This window comes from Cylas formicarius, unplaced genomic scaffold (assembly GCF_029955315.1).
Source record: "Cylas formicarius isolate icCylForm1 unplaced genomic scaffold, icCylForm1.1 PGA_scaffold_6__28_contigs__length_40554024, whole genome shotgun sequence".
Lineage (NCBI taxonomy): Eukaryota > Metazoa > Arthropoda > Insecta > Coleoptera > Brentidae > Cylas > Cylas formicarius.
Window position 1 is genome coordinate 26,355,663 of NW_026844347.1, and position 11,003 is coordinate 26,366,665.

Consider the following 11,003-nt stretch of genomic DNA (forward strand, 5'->3'; position numbering starts at 1 on the left):
GAGCTTTAACTTTCAGCTTTAAATGTTCAGTTAATCAATTACAATTAATAAATGTAAAATAAATAATTTTACTAGTTCATATGAAAAACAAATGAAACGTAGATTTATTCACATTGATTTGCATGGTCGATCACTCATGTTGGCGACAAAAATCTTTCTTGTCTTAGTATTTCTCGTTTTTTTTTGTCTATATTGCTAAATCTCTCTTGTTGAACCATTAAAGTTAAATAAAATGCTAAATAATATTATATTTGCTCCCATATAACTTGTAAAGTTTATTATTGTTATTATTGCAATATATATATATATATATATATATATATATATATATATATATATATATATATATATATATATATATATATATATATATATATATATATATGATCCGCATATTGGGGCAACCCTAAGATAGTGTACCACACACCCTGCCGATTATTAAGAACACTATTGACTTATACGGCGTTAATCGGATTTCAACACTCTCTTATAATTCTGGGGTATACTCGCCCCACGTATTCAATAAGTGCTTGGAATTAAAACCAAAGGATTTTAACCAGATTTGCGCGATTTCAGTTCTCGTATTTTGTGCAGAATATCCATATATTGAGTCGAGATTAACCAATTTTGTTCCCATTTCGTTTTCGCCGAGGAAAAACGTGGCGAATTTCTGCGCGCCAAAGTTGGAAACTTTGTATAATTTCGCAGCAGCCGGCTTAAAAAAGCAGCCGTAAATAATGCTATTCCGAAAAACTTTACCAACCATTTCATATGCTAAAAACGCCAAAACGTACACCGAAAATCTCTCATTTATCGCGACATTTGGCCGGCAACGTCGAAACTTAATTTTATAATCCCGCGCGAAAAGCTAATCCGTTTTAACTTTTGACTCTTTCTCGACTCTCTTCGGTCGAATAAAACGCATTATAATATAAAAGTTTTTCCATAGCTAAAAAGGTATCCGACGCTCACGTCACTGGATTCTGAATTAATCTCACTGAGCCGCGCAAAGCAAAACGAAATATCGTTAAAATAATTCCCGCGCAGTATTACGCATCGTTGGCAGTTGGAACATCTCCCGGCAGGGATTTAAGCCACAGGGAAGTGAGAGGGGATTAGGTCTTTTGGAAGATCGTTATGCATTCGGTACGATTGCGATGGCCCGCAACTTTGTTTTCGGACTTGAAATGTATTTTAAGGAGTTTTTTTCCGAGTCGGTCACGCCCACTTCCGAAGTATGTACAGTGTGTCCCATTTTTTATGGCTTTAGGGCGCACCTCCTATATTAGTGATGCAAGTGTGTTGCGGTTTTCGTGACCCAATCCTGCAGACATGAAAGGTGGCACAAACAAAAGTATCGTAGCTTTGGATTTTTAGATACAGGGTGATTTTGAAAATGTTCGTTTTTCAAAAACACCCTTTGTAGTTCGGTTATCCATTAACCTATAATTAGGTACAAACTAAACTTGTGTTGTTTTAATGGAAGACCATGTATATCTTATAATAACTTCATTCATCTGTTTTTTCAAAAATATTTTTAAACGAAAATATATATATTTAATAAAATATTTCAATACAATTTTAATTTTTTTTATTAATATACCATGGGAAAAGGTACGTTTGTTTAATGTAGTTTGGCTGTTGAACAATATTTTGTAATTAGTAGTTTAATTTCAGTAAGCTTATTTTGGCAGGGAATTAAATCTGCATTTCCCATATTTGAAATTGCGATTATGTGTTATGTATTTTTAATTTTTAAAAAATTTTAAAGTTATTTAAAGACATACAGCCTAAACATTATCCGAAATGATCCTGTATGTAAAAATCTAGGATAGCTCTGATATTTCTTTTCCTGTCACCTTTGATTTTATAAAAAAGTATACGGGGTAAAGAAAGCCGCATCACGCTACATTTATTAATAAGGGAAATACACCGTAAAACCACCAAAAATTGGTATTGAGGAATTGCCAAAGCTTGTGAACAAATGAATGATTCATTAATAACTGGATATTTACGAACTGTAGATAAAATGTGACTTACAGAGTGTTTTATTAAAAAAAAGTATTTCTCCATAGTACTGTGGCTGGTTTACCATCCCCAAATTCTGCAATACAATGCAATACAATATATGAAAACAACATACTCTTCCTTTGTAACAATTTCGACAATGTTTTTCGACACATTTAAAGTAAAGAATAAGGCTGCACAATTATTTTGACAATTGACAAAAAGTATAGTACACAACACGTTAATGTGATTATTGGCAAAATGCACACAATTTTACAATAATTAACCCATCAGTAAGGAATCAATAAACGCTTAATCCACAAGTATAACCGATTTTAATGCGGCACATATTATTTCGGTCTTTATGATTGTTATTTGAGATTTGTTCCATCATCCGCAACAAAGTTATTATGAAAAATATCCGAATCCAAAATATTTTATATACTATTCCTTATTTATCTTCCAAGTTTTCCAAGTACAATACTTATTCAAATCGTGGAACGTATAAATCACGGAAATTGTAATGATGGCGACCAAATGTTTTCGAAATCACCTAACCTTCCTAAGTGATGATTTTTATGAAGGGTGATGATGATTTATCAATGTCATTCTGGAAACTTTTTTTTTAATTTTATTTTGTTATTATAAATTATCGAATATTATAAGTCAAACAGGGGCAAAGGAAATTGGTGTGAATATGGAATATGGAATATTAATTATTATATGCATGTATACATGATTTTTCTTTTAACGCATTATTTCTACATAATCTTCATTCTGTATAACAGTTGTAACATGTAGATAGGAGCAGTTTTTAATTAATCGATCTAATCTAAGGGTACCGTTAGAATAATTGGCTGCAAAAATAGTGAAAAAGGAATTTGATCAAGCCGCTATATTTTGTATCTAAGAACTGTATGTTGTATGTATACTAGTTAAGCGGAGGTAACGCCAAACGAACAATACTGTGAAAAATTGGTAAACCTTCTGTTTTTTTTTATCAATAATAATAAGATAATTAAGATGATTTTCGATTTTATTTGTGTCAACTTATTTTTGTGTACAAATATCCATCGCAATTTTTAAAAGATTTCGAAAAATTACATGCCTGTTTATTAAACTTTTTTCCGATGGTTGAAACGTTTAGGAAATTTATGTATTGCAACATTGAAATAATTTAAATCGCTTGCTTCCATACACGGAACAATGGTTATTTCACTAAAAAATTGTAAGCTATAACTTCCGGATACTATGTAGAATTAAATAAAAACGACGTACATTCTTTTGACAGACTCCAATGACGTGGGCGGTTTAAGCACTTTAATACTGGTTTTCATCTTGGGAGGCTCCGTAATGGGAGTTTTCATATGTTTTGCGGTAGTGGCCGTTTGCTACAGGTACCTGATTAAATCTATTCAGGATTATGTCGCGAATATTTGGGCAGTGTCCTGTGTACATAAGCTTTCGCATCTTGGGATAATAAACGGACAGCATTTTGGGCGGTGTGCTGTGTGCATATGCTCGACGTCCCTTTGTTCAGTTATAATTTCACACGTTTTGATTGGTGCCTAAATGTTGCCTTTCGGCATAATCTGCAATATATGAAGAAGAATGAAAAATTTCTATTTAACAAATATTGTGGGCACATATTTTATTTTCAAAAATAAAAAAATGTTCAATCTCCGTTTATATGTGGCAATCGAAAAAATCCGAAAAACGAAACAATTAAAAACAACATTTACTTCAAAAAGTAGTGTTTAACGTTATTTTGGAAAGAAACTTATCTTTAAATTTTCCACGATAAATTTTCTAAACCTTATCGCTATACTTCTTTCTTTCTATATTAACAAAAAGTAAAAGCGAAAAATGTATTCTAAATTCTAAAAAACCTAAAAATGTCAAAACACAATATTATAAATCTATACGTGAAGAAGACTAGGTTAGAGACAGGAATAACTTAGAAAGCTGGTAAAGAGAGAGTAATCTATTGTTGGCTTTATACGCGCATTTGCCACCGAATAACACTGATTCTATATATAGAGAGTAGAAAAAGTTTAGGTTTCACTCAATCACAAATTTCAAAGAATGAAAGTGTAATGCCCAAAGCTGCAAGACGAACGACAGTTCAAAAAAACACTATATCCAGCTTGAACACTGTGCGCGATGGGTCGGCAAAATGTCGACAAATACACGCGATGGACTAGAATTGGGATCGAAACTTGCTATTTTCAGGGGCTAACCACACGAGCAGCTTGAGCACCATCATCATGGTCGGAATCCTGGTGCTCGTAGTGATGTTGGTTTTCGTGTGCTTTGCTCTAATGGCTGTTTGTTACAGGTACAGACACACTCAAAACACACTATGGTACTATGCGCCCATTGTAAATATCCGCTTTCGTTGGAGTGATGTTGTAGAATAACAAAACCGCTCGTTAGTGGCAAACTTTCGCGTGTTTTTGGTTACCTGTAGCTCGCAGCTGAGTCTCGCGGCAGTTAGTTATCCATGAATATTTCAAATATGCTATTATTTAGGATAGTAATCGAATTTTATTAAGCTAAAATAGTAAAAGAAAATAGAGTGCTCCTAGTTTGGATATTTATGAATGACTCTGCTAGATCAGCAGTCCAGCTAGACGTTTCCAAGTTAATCACGTACATATGTATTTATATAAATATATATGTATACCATATATTAACTAATAAACCGTGACAACGCGATGCTAGTGAAATTTTGTCACTTTTTTTCAAAATTTGTAATATACAAGAACTAATTTGATTGTATCTGTAATCGACTTTTGACTTGCTGTGTGTACTGTACTTAATAATATTTGAATTTTTCTGTATTTAATGTATATTATTTTTTTAGCAAAGGCGCATGGGAGCTTAGAAATCAATACCGGGGTTGTTGCTTTCTTCACAGTTTACCCTCACGCACTATACTAAATAATTGTCTTAAACTAAATTTAAAAATTATTCGGTCGCTTTACATATTGAAATTGTACTCTCAAATATCGAAAAATTCCATAACCCATACAGGGCACAAACCAACCATACCAACAGCTGAAATTTGAAAATGTCGTCGCCTTGCATGCCAAACAAAAAGCATTATCCGCTCTAATTATTTTGATAAATCTGTTGATACGATTCTATTATATTAGTGATATCACTCACTTTCAAAGACATCAATTTGAAATTTGCCTTTTTTAATTATTTTAAAGAATTTTAATATCTATAAGGTGATGCGTTTTGAGAGGTAGATGCTTTTTTATCCTCCCCCAAAACTTTTTTCTAGCACGCCTCTGACATGTTTCAGCTATGAAATTGGGAAGATTCTTCAATTTAGGGGGTTTTTCAAGAAACATTTTTCAAGAAATATTATATAATAAAATTTGCTTTAAAACCTATTTGTGTAAATGACAGGGAAACACAAGATAAAAGGGAAATACATTTTTTAATTTTAGTATATTTAGCACAAATTCCGAACTCATGTTTATATGAACTTCTTTCCTTTAAATAATAATTGTTACAAATTTCAAATTTCTCGATCTAATGATTCAAATTTAACTAGTGTAAAACGAACTTAGTCAACGATTCACGACCATTCAACTTTTCCCGTCAAACGTGGCTTAGAACCGACACTACTACACTACTTACTTTATCCGGGAATCTGATATGTGAAATTTAGATAGATTCAATGCCGTTAATCATCTTCTCACTGCGCCTTAATAACCTGGTTTTAACATCGGCGTCGCACTGCAAAGGGTTAATTTTCAAACTATTATACTGTCTCCGTTAGTGCATTAATTTATTTTCGCTATTATCGTTTACGATTCTCTGTAGGGTAAACCTTCGCAAAGGAGTGTCGGTCGTTTTGCATATGCGACTTCTAATTGCCTCAGATTGGATAACACATGACTGACCTGTGTTCACCACAAGTCGATATCTTTCGTTTATTAACTCGGAAATGGGTTGGTGTTATTATTATTACATATAATAAGGAATTTATGGATTTTGGGCTGCATTCTTCAGGACTAATAAGGGTGCTTTTCGATATTAATATACAGAAAAAAACTTAAGTAGATCGCGCATCACACAGGAGGAAATAAACATTTTTAACTTACTAATACTAAAGCCTGCTGTATATATTTGCACGAAAAATCCTCCTTATTAGTCCTGAAGAAAGCAATGAATTTTACAAAATCCATCAATTCCTTGCTTTCCAAATGGAACACGAATGCTATTCACTCGATTAATTTAAAATCAATTTAGTTGGGTAAATTGTGAAGAGAAGCGGATAATAGTGCCAAAATGGCACTTTGTGTCGTTGAGCGGAAGGTTCCGCGCGCCTCAAAACCGTTGCTGGTGGATTGGGACTTAAAATGATACGATGTTACGACGCGTTATGTGCAACCAGTGTTGTTTATGTCTGATTTGTGCTTTTCCTCTCTTTCTCTCTTATCTGTCTGCCCGGCGTGTGCGGCTGCGTGTGTATCGATGCATGCCGATGACGCGCACGCGCCCACACACCGTCTGCCGCTGTTGACGCACAAACATCCGCAACCACACGTGCATCTGCGACTGCGCAACCAAACCAAACGGTCTCGTGGATCCACGCTTTTGGACCCCGCAGAAGACTATCACGGGTCCAACACGGTATTTCTCGTGGGTACTCTCATGTCGGTGGTAGGGGGGGTGTTCATAGTATTTGCAACAATGGCCCTCTGCTACAGGTCAGTCGTAGTACATAAAAACTTCTCGCTCTGTCTCAGGTTAGTGAGCAGAATGATCCGATACCCAAGGTAGCAGATTTTGTTCGATTCTCAGTGATTATTATTCTCAGCATCCGCCGCTTGAATTTTTTTATTATATTTCGCTCTCTACTGCTACTTTGCTGCCGACTATTGTTGTTTACCCGTATGTTTACCGAAACTTTGTTCTTTAATCTTTAATAACACGTGACACTTACGTATATCATTTGAGTCTTTCGCATTTTGGTCGAGAGTTCTATTGTTGCGAATTTACGAGATTTAAAAAAACTGTCTGGTGATCTTTCGAAATATAAATTCGTTTGTAATAAAAATAAACGACATATGCTAAAATTTTGAGAAAACACTATGTGCTCGCCAATTGGGATTTTTTTATTTTACTTTTTTTTTATACACAGAAGATTTTTTCGGATCCTTGGCAACAATATATGCGTAAAACAAACAAAAGTGGCAAAATGAACAGAATAATTTAAATAACCTAACTTACATTTATTCAAAAAGAAATCACAGACAAAAGGCCTGATAAAACGATAAGTTGAACTATAGGATTTAGACTACTGAAACTTTGCTATTTGATCGAACTGTTCAAAATTAAATGATCAGAGGAAACGTGACTATAATGCAAATCGTCTTCCGTATTTAGCTTAATTTCATGTTAGCGAAAAGGCAAAAAAACTGATATATTGATTTTTGTCGGCTACCAATTTTAAAAAATATTACTTGGCAACATTTCAATATATCTAATAAATTTATAATAAAAACTGGTTAACTATAATTTATGGGATAATTTAATCATAAGTAAAATTAGGAAACTTTAAAAGCTCTAATGAACAGAAAGGTAACCGTAATATATATATATATATATATATATATATATATATATATATATATATATATATATATATATATATATATATATATATATATATATATATATATATATATATATATATATATATATATATATATATATATATATATAATTTACTCAACTCCTGTAACAGTTTCTGTAATGAATTAAATTAAGCAAACAACAATGTCAAAGCGCCAACTTTGTACAAAAATTGTTTTTAATCCAAGTGCAAGTTAAAATTTCTGAAAATACTCGCGTAGAACTTTTGGAATTTGAACCGGGTAGCCCGAAAAATTCGCCTCTGTGCGGCGTGTGTACTCTACACTTGTGGCAATCCGAAAGTTATTGCTCATTTCTAAGATACATTCGATCTTAACATCGCGATAACAAATGGACCATCCGCCCTTGAACAACAAAATTACGTGGCAGCCTTTCGCAACAATCGATCTCGCGGCAGAGATAGTCGTTGACAAATGGTTTGCCCCAAAAACCTAGCCCCCCCCCCCCCTTCGCACAGAACAAACACAAACCGTGGAATCGCCAAAATATCGAACAAAGCCAAAGTACAATCGCACTGTCGCCGCTAGATACACACACACACATATTGTTAAGTGCTGACTGGATAGTTTCTCGAACAAACACCGAGTCCTTTTGTTTGCCTTTTTTTTTTCGTTTTCTTCTGCACGATGACTAATATCTTTATATCAGACTGGAGTCTAGAGGAGGGTTGTCGACGCGTCTTGTTGCGTTTTAAAAGAATAACCGTTTGTCAGCGAAATGCCGGCCGCTAACTACCACAAAAGAACAATCAAATTTGCAATTTGATATCTAAGTTTTATGTTGCAATCTTACAATCAGACTGAGGAGCACAATCTTTAGGAGCGACCTATTGGGTATAAGAGGTATTGCGTGCCGAGAAGTAAGTGAAGACAGCTTATCGGGAGAAAAGAGGAAAATATGGGTACGAGCTACTTTTTCTTTAACCGAACTATGGCGCAACCAAAATTTTCATAATTCGCTTGTTGCTACTTCATTACAGTATTGTAAAGCTTGAAACAATTCTTGAAAGATTTTTTGATCTTGAACCGAATGGTGATAATAACTCGAATCGAAAAAAATGCCGAATACGTATTTCGTTAGTATCGAACTACCCAAGAAAAAAATTCACATACATTGATGATAACATGATGCATGAAAGTTGGTTTTCAAAATTTATGAGTACCCTAAAGGTAAATACTGGCATTGTGGAAAATCGGGTCTTGCTGGCACTACCCAGGCAATGTAAGCAATGTCCAATGTCCAATTAAGCAATAAAACATTGTTCGGATATTGCTGACATTACACATATACACAAGAGAATAATACAAAAATAAACCACAATAAAACGTCTATTTTCATACTTTAGATTACCTCGTGAATCATGCTCTAAAAATACTTGCAAAACAAGTTTTTCAAATAAAATTTGGTATTGGTCTGTTGCCAGTACTATATAAGAATGGCATTCAAATAATAATTACTTTTTACAAAACTCCTGAAACAGTTTCAGTCAAGCTCTGAAGAAGCCGACAGGATGATTGGCGAAACATCAGCAATTTCGACTCAGCAAAAACCGACGCAGGAGGAATGCATTTGTAAAACGTATTACGGTAGCCTGTGGAAGTTTCTTTGAAAAAAAAATGTACACAGTTTTATAATTTGTTTACTAACACTGAGATAAGATAGTATTTATTTTAAATTTGACTTGTTATTTACTGTTTTCCGTCTTTCTAGTACGAAAATGGACTGTAAATGCCATATCAGATTCAAATTTACATATATCTTAATACATGCTTGAAAAATGTTGCAATTAAACCATACATTCATTTTAAAATTAAATTCTTGTGGGTCCTGAGGAAAATATAATCACTACGCCATTGAATTCTTGGTCTAAAAATTGAAACATTGCCATAACTAGTAACAACAAATGAGATACGGTCTTAAAATTACAAATTTTTCATTTTGGCTTTAGAGGAAAATGTACTCAATAATAAACCGCAAAAGTGTAGGAAAATCGATTGTACAATGACGCCTTCTTACTTTATGTGCCACACTAATGGTCATTGAATTAAATTTTATTTATGATGGTACCTACCAAATCTAGTATTCAATTTGTATTATATGTTTAGGTTACTAGCATACTAAAGCAAAATAAATCAAAAAATGACCTCGGTTTTTGGGAGCCTGTCTGCATGCTGTTTTTGAAGATCCGTAACTTAAATATGCTAATTAATTATAATTGGAATGGCCATAGTGAATAGAATTGAATTCTAAGAAAACAATTCCATGCTCATATATTGTCCATTATTTGTCATAGTAATGGATTTTACTATGGTTTACAGGTTTTGCTACTGGGAATTTGACAAAATGTTATTGAGCTATAAGGAAATTTTAACAGTGCAGTATATACAGAAAATCATATTATTGAATTTTAAATATATAGAGCTCGTTTTCACTTATTTCCAGGCCGGCTTCATTCAACAAGCGGATTTAAAATCGTTGATGGAACAATCAAATGGTGTAGAGCCTCTAAAAAAATACGCAAAGATTTTAACAGGACACAAAACTATAAATTTTTGTTATTTTTTATGGTACGAAATCGCATCAAATTATGACACTATTGACAATTGATTTCCTTCATTAACATAAATTTATAAACTAGCCGCAAATATTTAAACGCGATTCAGAAATAATCCCCGCAGCCAAGAAAACCACATCAATCGGTTATATAGTCTAATTTCCTTATTTTATTGAAACATCTTAAAGATGATCTTTTAATAAAACATATTCTCCGCATTTTAATTATGAGTAATGTTTTTTTCCTTTTCATCAAATGACCAGATTTCTTGTAAAATACAGGGCAATCTCTGGTATCATAAAAATCAACTTTTATTTTTAAAAGTATATGAAAACTCAAATGAAGTAAAATTCGTTTCATTTACAGAATTCACAGAATGTTATATAAAAATCCGAATCCTTCAATGAACCACAGGCAAAAATTGGGGTGCTGAAATGTTAAAACTTTTAATAATAGACAGCAATGGAACTAACACCACTTTCTTATATCACTGATAAACCCTTCCGTCTTATCATCATGCAACAGATAAACATTTTTTGCACCAGTTACTAATAACGATTTGTTAGAAGTAAGAACTGAGGACACTTTTGAGAAACAAACGTATTTCAAATTTTGACTGCCCGATTAGAAACACAGTTCCAAACAGCGGTTTTAATTGCTGAAATATGAAAATATATTATTGGACAGTGACTTATAGTATCTAGTGTTCCCATAGGTATTAAGTAAAATACAAACTCTTTCCTAAAATAGATTTCATTCTTTC

At 33.2% G+C, this 11,003-nt stretch overlaps 1 protein-coding gene across 6 annotated transcripts in view; it reads left to right on the forward strand.

Moving 5' to 3' along the window:
* LOC132704027 (disintegrin and metalloproteinase domain-containing protein 11) overlaps nt 1-11,003 on the forward strand; it is a 627,178-nt gene that overhangs the window by 595,711 nt on the left and 20,464 nt on the right. For 5 of the 6 annotated variants that reach the window (XM_060673633.1, XM_060673634.1, XM_060673636.1 and 2 more), the window contains one exon: nt 6,638-6,776. In XM_060673633.1, coding sequence (XP_060529616.1) covers nt 6,638-6,776 — 139 coding nt within the window. Of the gene's footprint in view, nt 1-4,239; nt 4,346-6,637; nt 6,777-11,003 lie in introns of all 6 variants that reach the window. The other variant, XM_060673635.1, reaches the window with a different exon arrangement.